Source organism: Notamacropus eugenii, chromosome 7, assembly GCF_028372415.1.
Source record: "Notamacropus eugenii isolate mMacEug1 chromosome 7, mMacEug1.pri_v2, whole genome shotgun sequence".
Taxonomy (NCBI): Eukaryota; Metazoa; Chordata; class Mammalia; order Diprotodontia; family Macropodidae; genus Notamacropus; species Notamacropus eugenii.
Genome location: NC_092878.1, coordinates 3,787,037 through 3,804,370, shown reverse-complemented (window position 1 = coordinate 3,804,370; position 17,334 = coordinate 3,787,037). Strand labels below are relative to the sequence as shown.

At 40.6% G+C, this 17,334-nt stretch overlaps 2 protein-coding genes across 7 annotated transcripts in view; one reads left to right on the top strand and one right to left on the bottom strand.

Annotated features, from left to right (window-relative positions):
- GALK2 (galactokinase 2) overlaps nt 1–2,979 on the top strand; it is a 178,370-nt gene extending 175,391 nt beyond the window's left edge. For 5 of the 6 annotated variants that reach the window (XM_072625048.1, XM_072625051.1, XM_072625046.1 and 2 more), the window contains one exon: nt 2,449–2,979. In XM_072625048.1, coding sequence (XP_072481149.1) covers nt 2,449–2,656 — 208 coding nt within the window. In that variant the 3' untranslated portion in view covers nt 2,657–2,979. Of the gene's footprint in view, nt 1–1,396; nt 1,471–2,448 lie in introns of all 6 variants that reach the window. The other variant, XR_011970720.1, reaches the window with a different exon arrangement.
- Nucleotides 2,980–3,016: 37 nt separating this feature from the next.
- FAM227B (family with sequence similarity 227 member B) overlaps nt 3,017–17,334 on the bottom strand; it is a 335,873-nt gene continuing 321,555 nt past the window's right edge. The window contains exons 14-17 of the mRNA XM_072623913.1: nt 10,412–10,493; nt 9,262–9,336; nt 8,054–8,123; nt 3,017–3,377 (exon numbers count right to left, since the gene is read on the bottom strand). Of these exons, the coding sequence (XP_072480014.1) occupies nt 3,234–3,377; nt 8,054–8,123; nt 9,262–9,336; nt 10,412–10,493 (371 nt within the window). The 3' untranslated portion in view covers nt 3,017–3,233. The remainder of the gene's footprint in view (nt 3,378–8,053; nt 8,124–9,261; nt 9,337–10,411; nt 10,494–17,334) is intronic.

The window sequence follows — 17,334 nt, the reverse complement described above, 5'->3', positions numbered from 1 at the left end:
ATTGTGCCCATTAGTTTCTCACTAGAGAGATTTTCATATAAGGGAAACTTGAATTTGCTTTGAAGGATTTTTTCTGTAAAATGATAAAGTTTAATAATATATGCCTTTATGACAGATTTTCTCAGTAACAATCAGGGTCATCGGCATCACAAGATTGTTGGCTACACATCAAAAATGAAAGTAACAACAATAACTGCAGCGTTTACGTAGCGTGTTAGGGCTTAACATTTGGTCCTCAGAAAACCCCCAGATCCTGTGGCATCGGCTCTGCTGTTGTCGTTATTGTATGAATGAGAAGGGCAGATTAAAGGAGAGGTTAAATGACTTGCCCTTTGTCACTCAACTAATAAAGAAATGTCTGAGGTAGGATTTGAACTCAGGGCTTCCTGACTGCAAGTCCAGCTGTTATGCACTGTGCTAGGCACTGGGGACTTTTGTATTAGACAAACTCAGTAGGTCCTAGGAGGGGAGACAATATGTACACATAAAATTATATGGAGAAAAAACACAGAGTAATTGGAGGTTACTAGCAGGTGGTGGGGACAGGACGAGCCTCCTTTGGAAGATTACATGACTTGGCTATTGGAGGAAACTAGGGATTTAAAAAAAGCAACAGTGAAGTTGGAGTACATTCTAGGCATGGTGGACAGCCAGTGCAAAAGCATGAAATGTTGTACGTGAGGATCAGTTGGTTGGTTATTGTCCTTTGTCCTCAAAGAGGTTCAAAATGACATTACCATGGTAAAGTGAAGTTTCAGTGTGTCCTACTGTGGCTGACCAGACCAATGCGAGCTTGGAATGCTCTACCACAGGTTGGGCACAGAGAGTCCGTATGAATATTTGGGGTGGATATCCCAAATTTGTGCATCCTGTGTTTACTTTGTGCTGTCTCAATTCTGCTTTGCTGATAGAGCACAGCACCTTTTCAGATGTGGGTACACCATGCTGAGTGATCCTGCGCCTGCGTCTCCCATGTTGCACAGTCAAATCCAAAATTCTTGAGAGAGACCTTGAGAGTGTCCTTGTATCATTTCTTCTGGCCACCATGCGATCACCTGCCCCGTGCAAGTTCTCCATAAAATAGTCTTTTTAGCAAGTGCACATTTGGCATTCGAACAACATGGCCAACCCATTGGAGTTGCACTCTCTGAAGCAGAGTTTGAATACTTGGCAGTTCAGCTCGAGCAAGCACTTCAGTGTCTGGTACCTTTTCCTGCCAGGTGATCCTCAGAATCTTCCTAAGACAGTTCAATTGGAACAATTCAGTTTCCTGGCATGGTACTGGTAGACTGTCCATGTTTCACAGGCATACAACAATGAGGTCAGCACAACGGCTCTGCAGACCTTCACTTTGGTAGTCAGTCTAATACCTCTTCTCTCCCAAACCTTTCTTCAGAGCCTCCCAAACGCTGAGCTAGGTCTGGCAATGCGATTGTCAATGTGTACATCCCTGGAAAGTACACTACCAAGGTAAGTGAACTTATCCACAGCGTTCAGAACTTCTCCATTTGTTGTAATTGATCGTTCTCCATATACATGGTGTGGTGGTGGCTGGTGGAGCACTTGTGTTTTCTTGGTGTTAATTATCAGGCCAAAATGAGCCCAGGCAGCAGAGGATGGATCCATACTTTGTTGCATCTCAGCCTCAGAGGCTGCATTGAGTGCACAATCATCTGCAAACAGAAAATCATGCACCAGCACTCCCTCCACTTTGGTCTTGGCTTGTCACCTTGTGAAACTGAAGGACTCACCATCAGTATGGGGGTGACCTTGATGCTGTGTTCATCCTCATTGAAAGCATTTCAATGGATCAGTAAGGACTGGCCTGGAAGGGGAGCTCCTTAAGAGATGGCTTCACTTATTGATTTATACCCCTAGCACAGGAGGTGGCATATAGTTTAGGCTTAATAAGTACTTGTGGTTAATAATATTAATAATGGAAAGGTAGGTTGGAGTTAGTTTGTTAAGACCTTTAAATGTCAGAGGAGTTTGTATTTGAATTTGCATACAGAGTAATGAATCTTGAGGACAAGGGGAAAAAATGCACCTTTCCCTGAAGAAATCTCCTTTTAGGTCTATGGACTTTAAGTTGAGATTTGACACCTTCTAGCTGATCCAGGAACGAGTGTTCATTCTGTCTGTTCTCTCCCCTCTCACTCATTACAGCACTGATGGCAAGCTTACAGAATATTGAGATTATGAAGACTTTTTTGGAGCTGATGAAAGCCATGGCCTTGTGCGCAGCCAGCGCCAGCCAGAGCTGGGGACGAACTTTAGTCACACATCAACGACTAAAAGGTCTCAAGTTCTATAGCCTTTCCCAGATGCTGAAAACACAGATATAGGTTTTTCCTGAGAACTTGGCCAGCCATAGATGTCCTCGTGCTTGAAGACAAATCGCTCTCATTTTAATCAACAGTTTCTAAATTTTTCTTCTTCTTATTGTAGGCAGTTTGGGGCTCAAGGGTCACGACTGACTGGAGCAGGATGGGGAGGCTGTGCTGTATCATTGGTACCCACTGACAAGCTGCCTGACCTTCTAGCAAATGTGCAAGAAACTTATTACCAAAGCAGCCAGGGAAGGTCAGCCGTGGAGAAGCGGTGTCTGTTTGCTACCAGACCTGGAGGTGGGGCTCTGGTTTTCCTTGAGGCCTAAACAATGTAAGAATTGCAGAGAAACTATTCAGGGCATTTAGAAACTGGCAGCACTTCCTACGCCATGGTAAATGAAGTCCCTCTCTGTTTTCTATTATGATGAATGTTTGCTATTATCAAGATACATTTCCAAGGAAGTTGTTGAAAGCTTTCTACACTTTATAATGAACACTTTTTTCCCTCTTATAAATGTTTGTTACAAATAATGGCCAAGATATTGCTGGGATAGACCTTTTAATGACTGATGATGAAACGAATCTTACCGATGTGAAAATGTCAAAGATTTAAAAGATCAGTGGCGCAAATAAAAATATGTGTATCTCATGTTTTTGTTTTCTCCCTTCCACCATGGACACCAAGATGAATTGGAAACTGAGTTAAATTTATTATTATAATTAAACTGAGGCCATGAAATGGTTGAGCTTTTTTCCAGGATATATGTATGTGTGTGTGTGTGTGTGTGTGTGTGTGTGTGTGTGTGTGTGTGTGTGCGCGTGTGTGTGTGTGTGTGTGCGCGTGTGTGTGTGTGTGCGCGTGCATGCGCATTATTACTCTAGATCATCTGGCTCTTTCTCACATTAAGATTCATGTTCTTCATCTTCGGAATAAGTAGCCTCACAGGCAAGTAGAGAAGCAAAAGCAGGAATTGAGGCTATGGCAGCAGCAGCAACGGCTGATGGTGACCTCGTCGATATGGTTTTTCGTGACCTTTCTGCATCACGCTGTTCAGACAATGAATTGAAATACATGCAAATGTTCAGAAGGTCATCTTGGACATTGAGGATGTCAGTGTAAGATTATGCTTCTCCCTCCTCCCTATCCCCCGAAAAAGTTCCAAATTAGGGTGAGGGTAGATGGAGTTCTTTACCATGTAGCCTGGTGGAGAACAGGTGAGATTTAAGGAATCAAGAGATGCCAGGCCCCTCTCTGGATTTGTTTTTATGATATGATGTCATTTGCACTGCTGTCTATGTCATTTTACAAAGAAGGGTTTGACTGCTGGTTGAGATACTCTCAAATTATCCATCTGTATTTATACCCAGGGAAAGGTAGGAAATGGAGGTAATTATCTGCATGTATGTATTTCTATCAAGTACACCATTGTCCTTCCAGTCATGTAGGTTTGTGACTTCTGAGTCATCCTTGACTCCTCTGCAGACTTTTCTCCCCCACATCCAATCATCATCTGCCAGTTGTTACTGATTTCCCTGCCATACTATCTCTGCCATCCATCTTCCCCCTTTCTCCATGCATATATAAGGGTCACATCATGGTTCAGGCCCTCATCATAACTCTTGCATTGGCCTCCTAAATGGTATCCCTGCTTCTTAGTCTGTCCCTTCCCTAATCCGTTGTCCTCAGTGGCCAAAGTGATATTCCTCTTGTACAGATCTGACCAGGTCACTCTCCTGCTTCTCTGTTAGCTCTAGAATCATATAAAGACTGAAAGTCATTTATAATCTGCCTCCTACCTACCTTTCCAGAAACAACTCTATAAGCACATTTGTACTGGACAGCTCCATTTTCTCCTTATCAGTACCCTCTTCTCAACTGTATTTTGAATATATTTGGTTATGTGCATCTGATTATCTGTTTGCATCTGTGGCTCAATAAGGTGTATATCTATTGGTATTATGGATGAAAGGGATTGTGTTTGGGTATATGTTGAATCTCTGTACTTCTCTCAGTGATTAGAACACTGGGGACAGAAAGTAAATCCAGGGTCAACAGGAACTGGGCCTTTCCCCAACCAAAGCATTCTGGGTAGACTGATAACATAAACCAGCCTGACTGGAGCCTGATTAGAGAAAGCCCTGACAGCCAGCCACGTTTTAGATTTGATGAAGGTGGGCAGTGGGGAGCTAGTCTTCAGTTTTATGCCTAAGGGAATGATGTTTGATGTATATGATATCTAAAGTTTACCCTTTCCTGATAATATGTGACACAATATTCTCTGTTTTCAAGTTCCTTTGGTATTGGAACTCAAGGAAGGTAGTATATGTGTCATTCAGAATGACTGTGATTAAGCACAGGAGAAGGGAGGAGAAAGATGCAACTTTAAGATAGCCATTTAAAAATCCTGACTGCATTTGATAGGATTTTAGATGGATATTTTAGAGCTATTGAACCTCTACGTCTAACTAGGTTGGCAACTGTAAGACAAGAATAGTTGCAAGTCAATTTTTTCCCCCTCTAAGACCATAGAGGGAGATTGAGGCGTTTTACTGGCCCAGATCTGGCCACATCACCCAGCTGTAATTTGTATATTAGAAATAATTCAGGGGGAGCCAAGATGATGGAATAGGACAGACCTGCTCTAGCTCACTGTCTCCCCCCCGCCAGCCCTTAAAATACCTGTAAAAAAAATGACTCCAAACAAATTCTAGAGCATCAGAAGCCACAAAATGACAGAGTGAGACAGATTTCCAGCCCAAGACAGCCTGGAAGGCCAACAGGAAGGGTCTATTGTACCGGGGTCAGAGTGAAGCTCTCAGAATGGGCCATATGGCACAGACAGGAATGGAGGAGGCTTCAGGGTGCTGAATCATGAGTATCTGCTGTGGCTTTCCATATTCTCAACCCAGAAATGCCAAAAACAGCTTCACAGGTCAGTAAGAAATCTCTTTCTCCTGGGTGAGAGAGGAGCAGCATAATCTGGCCACAACCCTGGCCACAGTGGCAACCACTGGGAAGCAGTGTCCACTTTTGGAGCCATGGGTCTAAAAACCCTAGGGGAATCAAGCTACTGATTTGGGTTTCAGTCCTGAGTGGAGGTCCTGGGGTGAGCAGGAGTGCTGGCATGGTGGAATGGAGCTGGTGACAGGAATAGAGAGGGAATGCTACTCACAGTTCCAGGACAGAAAAGAGTTCTTTTGGCTGCTCACAGACCAGAGTGCAGGCCAGGAGAGAAGTAAACTCTTCTCCCTTGATTGTGCCACCTTGGAGGGACTGAGAACTTACAGGTCCCTAGAGATATCTTAGAGAACAACTGCACAAAACCTCTGAAGCCTAGGGTAGTATACCCTCCACTTGACAAAGGACTCAGAAGTCAAGTAACTGGTTGGGAAAATGCCCAAAAGGGAAAAAAATAATTCTATGGAAGGTGAAAAGGTATTTTATTTCGTCCTTTCAGATGAGGAAGAGCAAAGCATACAATCAGAGGAAGAAAGCAAGGTCAAGGCTTTTACATCCAAAGCCTCCAAAAAAATATGCAATGATCTCAGGCCATGGAAGAGCTCAAAAAGGATTTTGAAAATCAAGTAAGAGAGGTGGAGGAAAAATTGGAAGAGAAATGAGAGCAAAGCAAGAAAATCGTGAAAAGTGAGTCAACAGCTTGTTAAAGGAGACCCAAAAAATGCTGAAGAAAATAACACCTTTAAAAATAGACTAACCCAAATGGCAAAAGAGGTCCAAAAAGCCAATGAGGAGAAGAATGCTTTAAAGAGCAAAATTGGCCAAATGGAAAAGGATTCCAAATAAATTCTAGAGCAGCAGAAGCAACAAAATGACTTAATGAAACAGATTTCCAGCCCAAGACAGCCTGGAAGGCCAACAGGAAAAGCTTATTGAAGAAAATATTTCTTTAAAAATTAGAATGGAGCAGATGGAAGCTAATGCCTTTATGAAAAACCAAGAAATTATAAAACAAAAGGTATGAAAAAATAGAAGACAATGTGAAATATCTCATTGGAAAAACAACTGACCTAGAAAATAGATCCAGGAGAGATAACTTAAAAATTATTGGTCTACCTGAAAACCATGATCAGAAAAAGAGCCCAGACATCATCTTCCAAGAAATTGTCAAGGAAAACTGCCCTGATATTCTAGAAGCAGAGGGTAAAATAGAAATGGAAAGAATTCACTGATCACCTCCTGAAAGAGATCTGAAAAGGAAAACTCCTAGGAATATTGTAGCCAAATTCCAGAGTTCCCAGGTCAAGGATAATATATTACAAGTAGCCAGAAAGAAACAATTCAAGTTTTGTGGAGATACAATCAGGATAACACAGGATTTAGTAGCTTCTACATTAAGGGATGGAAGGGCTTAGAATATGATATTCCAGAGGTCAGAGGAGCTAGGATTAAAGAATCACCTACCCCAGCAAAACTAAGTATATTACTTCAGGGAAAAAAATGGAATTTCAAACATTCTTGTTGAAAAGACCATAGCAGAATAGAAAATCTGACTTTTAAATACAAGAATCAAGATAAACATGAAAAGGTAAACAGGAAAGAGAAGCCTTAAGGAACTTATTAAAGTTGAACTGTTTACATTCCAAATGGAAAGATGTTATTTGTAAGTCATGAGACCTTTTTCAGTATTAGGGTAGTAGAGGGAATATATAGATATAGATATGGATATGGATATGGGTATGTATGTATGTATGTGTATATTATACGTGTGCATGTATGTATGTGTAAATGGGTATATGCACATATGTACATATATATACATAGAGGGCACAGGCTGGACTGAATATGAAGGGTGAATACCTAAAAAATAAAATTTACTGTTGAGTGGAATGTACTAGAATTAAGAGAAAGGGAGATGTAGCATGTAGTAAATCGTCTCACATAAAAGAGGCAAGAAAGAGCTTTTACAGTGGAGGGGAAGAGGAGGGAGATGAAAGGAAATAAGTGAACCTTACTCTCCTTGGATTTGGCTTAAGGAGGGAATAACACACACTCAGTTGGATATGAAAATCTGTTTTACCCTGCAGGAAGGCAAGAGGGAAGGGGACAGGAGAGGAAAGATAACAGAAGGGACAGCAAATTGGGGAAAGGGATAATCAGAAGCAAACACTATTGTGGGGAGGACAGATCAAGGAAGAGGATGGAATAAATGGAAGGGAGGACAGGACAGAGGGCAATGTGGTTAGTCTTTTACAATGTAACTATGTTACAACTTCCATAATTATGGGAGTGCTCTGCATTGTTACACATGTATCACCTATATTGAATGGCTTGCTTTCTCAATTTGTGGGGGTGGGGAGGGAGGAAGGGAGAGAATATGGAAGTCAGAGCTTTGATAATGAAAGTTAAAAATTGTTTTAGCATGCAACTGGAAAATAGTATGTACAGGCAATGGGGCATTGAAATCGATTTTTCCCTGCATGAAAATAGAGGGCAGGGGGATGGAAGAAGGGTGGGTAATAGAAGGGAGGACAGACCGGAGGAAGGGGGGGGGATGGGATGTGTGCTGTCCTGGGGTGGGGGTAGGGAGAGATGGGGTGAAAATTTTGAATTCAAATTCTTGTGGAAGTGAATGTTGAGAACTGAAAAATAAATTGTATTTTTTTAAAAAGGAAATAATTCAGATTTATCCCCATTTTGAGTAGATTATATGGAAACCTTGGAGAGGGAATCCCCAATCCTGTATATAAAAAAAGAAACATACCAGCTCCTCTAGATACTTCATACAGTCATTCATAGCTTCCTCAGGTCTCGTTCGGGCTTTGTGTTCCAAACTAATAGCAGGATAAAGAAAATGGAATAATGCATTTCAGTGACATCATTCTGACATTGTGTGATTTTTCTTAGCAATGAACCACTTCTGTATTAACATGTACTGTCTTAATTCTTGACAGGCTTGAGAGTGAACAAAGATAAATCGGACAAATAGACAAAATAAAAACCAGGGGTGGGGGAAGGAAGTAAAAAAAAGGATGGTGGGTGAGGACGAAGGGAGCTAGATATGTGTAGGAACTTGGGACAAGATAAGGGGTGAGATGATAGCTGAGAAGATATGTAGAAACTGAAGATGAGAAGAAACAGAGTCATAATTTCAAATTTAAAGTCTAGGAAATTTCATGTGAACTGTGAGATATTTCTGCTTTTTATGCAGAAGATGGAAAAAAGGCCCAAATTTTGCTTGCCAATCAGTATTTTTTTTATTGTAAAAAATTCTGAAATGAATAAAGATCAAATAGAAGGGGCATTTCCATATGTAAAGTAGAGCAGATAATAAGGGTGTACATGAAACTGTTAATCTATTACAGTTTGCTTTTCCTTTTAAGCTTGAATCACTTTCCGAGTTGTCTTGCCTGTTTCCTTGTAAAATTGCTTTTGTTTCCAAACGTTACTTCGGTGATTCTCTTTCTTTTCTCCCTTCCTTTTCTTTCTCTGCTATTGCCATTTCCCTTCTCTAGGACTTCTCTTGGAAGTAGTGAATAACACACCACCAGTGGTCACTCGATGTTGTACTTGGCTCTTGAATTGATCCGCATTCTTATGTCATTCAGAGCTTTTTATCTTAAATTTCACTACTTCCTAGTCATGCCTCCTGTGACTCTAAATAGGAAAAGCAGTTACTCAAATAAATCCTTCTCACTTTCAAAGGGATAGTATGCTTTTTCCTCTGGAGGAGGTGGAGAGAAGTCATTCACTCTGTGGGAAACTCTTCTGTTCTCATTCCTATCATAGACAGCCAAAGAGAAGAGGGGTAAAGAAATTTGTAGAAGAGGTAGGTAAGCAGAGTAGGTGGTAGTGTCAGACAAGGAAATAGAAAGATTCACCTTAAATTAATAGTTGAAGAGATGGTATCTCATCAAGTGACTGGGTATTTCTACTTACGGCGTTTGATAAATTTGTGAATGCAAAACAAACCTTAGGAACTTCTTTCTACATTCCCGTTGTTTATTTTTTATTGCTCTTATCTGATCTTTAATAAGCTTGGATTCTCTGTAAAATAAAATTTTTTGGGGGGGGTGTTAAGCTTTAAAGTAAATAATTGGGAAAGAATATTAGCAACAAACGGGATATCAGATTCATTTTTGAAAATCTGTTTCTAAAGAAACTCTGTTCCTTCAACGTTACCTAAGTTCATCTCCTGTACCAGGAACCTTATGCCCACCATTGCCACTGATATCTGTACCCCTCCCTTAAGAGTCTAAATGGCCAGGGCTGAATTTCCTGACCTTATTGCTGCTGTACAGGGAGGGAATGGGAGTATGGAAAAGAACAAGTCAGTAGACCCATTCTACATTTCCGTCCCGTTAGCCCATTGGGAAAGACTATGCTTAAAACTCCACCCCTTTCTCCTGCCTGATAGACGCGACTCTTTGGCTTCTGTTCTAGGGGCTGGCTGTGATACTCTTGGGCCACAGGGCTAGTTCAAATCAAAACCTCAGGGAGATGGACAACCTGGCTTCCTGTTATCTAAGTCTTTCACTTTTGATTGCCAAGCCTATCCATTTACAGCTATTTAAATTAAAACTTTAAGTTTAAAATCTAGGCCCCAAAGCATGCATTTTAGAAAAGTCCTCTCTACCTGGCCTTTTTTGTACCAGTATAATTTCTCCATTCTTCTGCCTCAATGGAGACCACAGCAGTCCCAGCACACTTCAGTCATTGCTGCCAGACCTCTTCTCTCTGAATTTCTCCTTACATCCTTTATTAGGGCTGTAGCCCTTCAGGTAAAAGAACTAGTATCCCTCTTTCATATGCCCACCTGACATTACAGTATCTTCTTAAAGGGAATTTATGCCAGTGATAGACACCTAAAGAAAGAATCTGCCTACAAATCAATAAAATGAGGAGCTCTTAACTCAAGACTTGGGAACTTCTTGGCATACCTGGATTTCAATATAATTTAATTCCTTGGTAATCCTATGTATTTCACTTCATTTAAAAACATTCCAAGAAGGGGTCCATGACACAAAAGGTTAAGAACCTCTGTTCCAGATGATTTCTCAGCTTTGTTCAGTTCTAACATCCTAGGCTACTCTAATGTTTTAAAAGGAGCAGGTGAACTTACACGTTATAAGCAGCTTTGTTCCTGGCAAATATTTTTCTGCTTTCTGCTGCAACTTCACGGTATGTGGGACCTATGTTTGTTGTGTAATTATAGTTAAAGATCTCTGATTTACAAGATTAAAAGGAAGGTAATTGATACATCATAGTTAATACTGTTTCTGTATGCCACCTGTAGAAGGCAAGTAGCAATAGATGGGAAGTTTAGTTTGTTAGTATGTGGTAACATTACATTGTCTATGACATCAAGGTCTTGGGTTTTCATCACTCTCTTTCTTGACCACATCTCAAAAATGTATGTTATTAGTTGCAGGAGAGACAAGGTAAGAGAGCATTCATCCTATTGGAGAAACAGTGAAAAGTATGTGTCCCTATGGATCAGAGGAATCCACCAAGTGCCAAACACTTAAGTGCCTCTCATGCACTGTGTTAAGCTGGGGATACAGATACAAAAACTGAAAAAAATCTTATCTGAAGGATATCTGACCCCACAGAAAGACAGCAAAATGGTAACTGCTGTCCAAAGAAGGCCTACAAAACCAAATGTTGCAACCCATACCTTGGATATCAAATGAGCACATTGCCATGATGATCAAGTCTCTGAATTGCTGTGTGCCTTTATGGAAATGTTTAGTCCATAAGGGTATCTCCTCTATGTCCTCAAAAAAGAGCAGGTCTGTGAGGTAAGCCTGCACATTTTGGTTATGTTGTGAAATTAGGGATCTTCTGTGGGGGATTTGCACAAAGAAGGGACTCTTCCTCCAAGGAATGGGGGCTTAGGACTGTCTGCATGTATTTGGGGGTGGGGTGGGGAGTAACAGTGACAAAAGGTCTGCAGTTGTTTGTGGGATGACTTGTGACATGGTCACATTAGCCAGTTATTTTCTGTCACCAAAATGCCATGTTCTTAAAAGAGAGGTTAACCAGCCCCTTAAGAAGAAAAAAGAGAAGTGCTTCCATTCTGCCTCAGACCACTCTTATTATATTTTGTTTGGTTAAGCATGCATAGTGACCCAGCCATTTGCGGTCCTAAATTCTACAGTTATACCCCAGTTATTATCTTGACTTACTTGATGTTGAAATGCTTTACAGGCTCAAATCCAAATGTTGTCCTCAGATCCTCAATCATGGACCAAGAAGGTATTTTTAACCTAATCTTTGCTTTTTCGGTGGTGCTGGAAACAGCAGTAACACTGGGTGGTTGCCGTTTTCTGCCATCACACTTTATGGCTAAATATACTCTACCTTTGAGAACTAAACCAATATGGATGTCTCCTTCCTAAGCTGTCATTTGCCACTGGGTTTATGCTTTGTTTCTCTGTCTCAATGAAACATCTTCACTTCTTGAGTGACTTAGAATCCAATTCTGGTGAGCAGGGGGAACACAGAACAAGCAGCAAGGACTCAGGGGAGAGGCGGAGGAGCCCTGGGGCCTTCAAAAGGGCAAGAGGGAGCAGTACAAAGCACTGGGAGCCCCACACAAAAAAAGGAAAACCCCAAATCATGAGCAGAATGATGAAAAAAGTCAGAGGAAAGCTGAGGAGAAATGAGCCAGCATTCATGGAAGGACATTTGAATTGCTTGTGTTTTCTCATGGATTTGTAAATGTTTTGGGCATCTCTGGCATCATAACAGTCTTCTCTTCTTTTGTTTACTCATCCTTCCAGCCTTATTTCCCATATTATGACTACCTTGGGACTGGTCTCAGTTCTTTTGTTTTGGCCCTGTGTGATCCTGGCCTGTCCTATTTGGGATCCTGCCGCTGTTTTCAGGTATTAAGCCCTGTGTCCTTCAAGGCTTACAAGTACAGGTTTAGCTGAACTGCTGCTGACTCTGAGATCATAATGATCCTGGGAGCAGTGTTCTGATTTCCTTGCTGGGGGCTGCAGGCTCCTGTTAGGAGCCCTGGGGGCAGATTGATCGTGTGTGTCCTCCCTGGCCCCCCCTTTTCAGTACTGGCTGTACTTTCATTCATAGCTTCCCCATATACTCTTTGGCCATGTTTGAATTGGAATATTCCTTGCTCTCATGGCCATTTCTAGGCTTTCCATTTCCCACCAATCACTCAGTAAGGACTTCTTGGAGGTTCATTCAATTCCTATTTATCCTCCAGTCAGGATTCTGGTAGGTGTTATCTACCAAGCTTCAGGACACTATCCTTCCTTCCTCATTGAATTCAGTGCTTGGCTCATATTCTTTTATCTTCTCCTCAACTTCTGTCCTCATACTTGGGTACTTGAACATGTCTGTCTGATACTATCTCAGACATCCTAACTTCCTAGTTCTTCAGTTTATGAATTTCCCACCATTTCATCCTTCACCCATCTCAGCTACATACAGAGATGGACATGCCTCTGATCTTGCCATCACCCACATATGTTCAGTTTTCATGTTCATGAACTCTAAAATTCCTTTATCTCATCATACTCTTTTACCATTACGTCTTTCCTGCTACATGATTAACTTCTAAACATGTTCTTCATTCAGCTTGTGACTTCCAGCTCTCAATGCTTTGCCAGGCCATCACCCCTTCATTGGCTTCTATTCTTGTGCTACTCAACAGAGCTAGAAAGAAATCAAGAAGCTGTATTGCCTGGACCTATTACAGATTTATGCTACATAATTTCAGCTGGCTCTCCCTGTGGCAAGGTGATTCTTTTACATCTTCCCAATTGATTCACTATCCCATTCACCAAAGCAGCTTTTCTAAAACTCTCCACCCTTGTGTACACTGCCCAAGCCTGCCCCTCACCCCATGCTCTCAGATCTTCAATCCTTCTCTGTCTATACTCGCTGCTTCTCTGTTTCCTACAAACTAGATTCCAGACACAGAGCTAGCTTTTGGTGACACAAAAACAAAAGTAAAACAGACACTACCTTAAGGAACATAAGAAACATATATTCATATAAGTATATACAAATGATCAACGTGAATAAGTAGTTTGGGGAGGGTGGAGCATCAGGGAAGGCTTCATGTAGAAGCTGAGTCTTTCAGAAAATCAGGGATCCCAAGAGGCAGAGGTGAAGAGGTAGTGCCTTCCAGGTGTGGGGGAAGTCATTAGAGGCACAGAGGCAGAAGATGGAGCAAAATCTAAAGCTCTCAGGTCAAAGGCAAAATGTAAGCAGCCAGAAAGAAAGAATGAAACTACCAAGGAGTCACTTAGGATCCAAAATATTTTAGCTACTACTACTGTTAAAAGGAGGAGAGAACCTGAAAAGTAATATGCTAGAAGACAAAGGATATAGGCTTACAGCCAACAATAATTTACCCAGCAAAACTGAGTATAAGTCCACAGTGAGAGGAAAAAAACCAACAAATTTCAGAACTGTAATGAAATAGAGGTCTTCCAAACATTTCTGGTGAAAAGGTCAGAACTGAGTAGAAAATCTGACCTAAAAACACAGGAGAAAAGAGGAGCATAAAAAGGTGAATAGGAGTGAGAAATCACAAGGGACCAAACAAAGTTAAACTTTTTCATTACCATAGGTCTGAGTTGTTAGTCACATCCACCTCTTTGTGGCCCCATTTGGGGTTTTCTTGGTAAAGATATCACAGTGGTTTGTCATTTCCTTCTCCAGCTCATTTTACAGATGAGGAAATTGACATAAACAGGGTCCAGTGACTTGCCCAGAGTCACACAGTTAGTGTTTGAGGCTACTCAGGATGAGGAGTCTTCTGGACTCTGGGCCCAATACTATTTCTACTCTGCCTCTTACAGCCTGTCTACTTAGACAGAAGTCCTGAGTCTCATTGTTTCTTTAGGTCAATCAGGCATGCAACCAAAAAAAAAGTAGAAAACTGACAAGTTAAAGGCCCCCAAATAAGTGCAAAAACAGAAATTCTGAAGGGATTAATAATATTGAAAATTTTTTTAAAGCATTGACTTAATAGGAGCTAGATTTTTGAAGAAAAAGTAGGTAATCCATTAAGTACTTTAAGAAAAAAAGGAGAGGGGGGGCAGAGCCAATATGGCAGAATAAAAGCATGGACTTGCTATAGCTATCTCCCCAAATCCAGTCAAATACCTGTAAAAAATGACTCTAAACAAATTCTGGTGCTGCAGAACCCACAGAATGACAGAGTGAAGCAAATCTCCAGACCAGGACAACCTGGAAGGTCGATGGGAAGTGTCCATCACACCATGCTGGGAGCAGAACACAGTCTAGTATGGGCCACACTGGCACAGATGGGATCTGAGCAGACTGGGGGGGATGGGTACCCTGAAACTCTGTCACCAGTGGCAGTTTCCAGACTTCACAACCCCAAAATACTGACTACAAATTGGAAGGTCGGTGAATAAAACCTGTTGGACCTGTGTAAGAGAGTAAAGTGGTCTGGCCCGAGCACTAGGGCTGCATAGGGGGTGGAGGAGCCCATGACAGCCATAGCAACAGCAGGGGCATTGGCAGCAGCTATTTCTGGAGCTCTAGGCCCAGAGATTGTGGGGGGAACAAGCAGCTGACAGTACATCCCCCTACCCTCATTGGAAGCAGATAACTGCTTTGATAAAGAGCTCAAGTAAATGGCTGGGGAAATGAGTGAAAACCAGAAAAAGAAACAGACTATAGAATCTTACTTTGGTGACAAGGAAAACCAAAATATACAAACAGAAGGAGACAACAAAGTCAAAACTCCTACATCCAAAGCCTCCAAGAAAAATATGAATTGGTCTCAGACCCTGGAAGAGCTAGAAAAGGATTTTGCAAATCAAGTAGGAGAAGTACAGCAAAAATTGGGAAGAGAAATGAGAGTGATGCAAGAAAATATGAAAATCGAGTCAATTACTTGCTAAAAGGGACTCTAAAGATGCTGAAGAAAATAACACCTTAAAAATAGTCTAACCCAAATGGCAAAAGAGATCCAAAAAGACAATGAGAAGAATGCCTTAAAAAGCAGAACTGGACAGATGGAAAAAAGAGGTTCAAAAGGTCACTGAAGAAAATAATTCCTTAAAGATTAGAATGGAGCAGATGGAAGCTAATGACTTTATGAAAAATCAAGAAATTATAAAACAAAATCAAAGGCATGAAAAAATACAGACAATGTGAAATATCTCACTGGAAAAACAACTCACATGGAAAACAGATCCAGGAAAGATCCATTTAAATTAAATTAAAAATGATTGGACTACCTGAAAGCCATGATCCAAAAAAGAGCCTCGACATCATCTTTCAAGAAATTATCAAAGAAAATTGCCCTGATATTCTAGAAATAAAATAGATATTTAAAGAATCCACCTATTGCCTTCTGAAAGAGATCCCAAAAGAAAAACTAGGAATATTGTAGTCAAATTCCAGAGCTCCCAGGTCAAGGAGAAAATATTGCAAGCAACCAGAAAGAAACAATTTGAGTATTGTGGAAACACAGACAGGATAACAGAAGATCTAGCAGCTGCTACATTAAGGGATGGAAGGACTTATAATATGATATTCCAGAGGTCAAAGGAGCTAGGATTAAAACTAAGAGTCACCTACCCAGCAAAACTGAGTATAATACTTCAGGGGAAAAAAATTATCATTCAATGAAATAGAGGACTTTCAAGCATTCTTGACGGAAAGACCACAAATGAATTGAAATTTTGATTTTAATGTATAATTCATTTTTTCAGTTCTTAAGATTCACTTCCACAAGAATTTGAATTGAAAATTTTCTCCCCATCTCTCTCCACCCCTCACCCCAGGACAGCATGCACCCCATCTGCCCCTTCCTCCAGTCTGTCTTCCTTTCTGTTACCCACTCTTCTTCCATCCCCCTTCCCCTTTATTTTCCTGTGGGGAAAAATAGATTTCTATACTCCATTGCCTATATATCTTAATTTCCAGTTGCATGCTAAAACAATTATTAACATTCATTCTTAAAGCTTTGAGTTCCATATTCTCTCCCTCCCTCCCCACCCTCCCTCACTGAGAAAACAAGCAATTCAATATAGGTCTTACATGTGTAACAATTCATAGCACTTCCATAATAGTTATGTTGTAAAAGACTAACCACATTTCCCTCTGTCCTATCCTGCCCTCAGTTTATTCCATTCTCTCCCTTGAACTCCCACAATAGTGTTTGCTTCTGATTATCCCTTTCCCCAATTTTCTATATATTCTATATATTCCCTCTAACCACCCTAATACTGAAAAAGGTCTCATGGGTTACAAATAACATCTTTCTACATAGGCATGTAAACAGTTCAATTTTAATGAGTTTCTTAAGGCTTCTCTTTTCTATTTACCTTTTCATATTTCTCTTGATTATTGTATTTAAAAGTCAAATTTTCAATTTAGCTCTGATCTTTTCAACAAGAATGCTTGGAAGTCCTCTATTTCATTGAATAACCATTTTTTCCCCTGAAGTATTATGCTCAGTTTTGTTGGGTAGGTGAGTCTTGGTTTTAATCCTAACTCCTTTGACCCCTGGAATATCATATTCAAAGCCTTGCAGTCTCTTAGTGTAGAAGCTGCTAAATCCTGTGTTATCCTGATTGTATTTCCACATTACTTGAATTATTTCCTTCTGGCTGCTTATAAAATTTTCTCCTTGACCTGAGAACTCTGGAATTTGGCTACAATATTCCGAGGAATTTCTCTTTTCAAACCTCTTTCAGGAAGTGAACAGTGAGTTCTTTCCATTTCCAACCAGTGAATTCTGGTTCGAGAATATCAGGGCAGTTTTCTTTGACAATTTCTTGAAAGATGATGTCTAGGCTCTTTTTTTGACCATGGCTTTCAGGTATACCAATAATTTTTAAAGTATCTCTCCTGGATCTATTTTCTAGGTCAGTTGTTTTTCCAGTGAGATATTTCACATTATCTTCTATTTTTGCATCCTTTTGGTTTTGTTTTGTAATTTTTTCATTTCTCATAAAGTCATTTTTTTTTCCATCTGGTCCATTCTAGTGTTTAAAGAACTGTTTTCTTCAGTGAGCTTTGAACCTC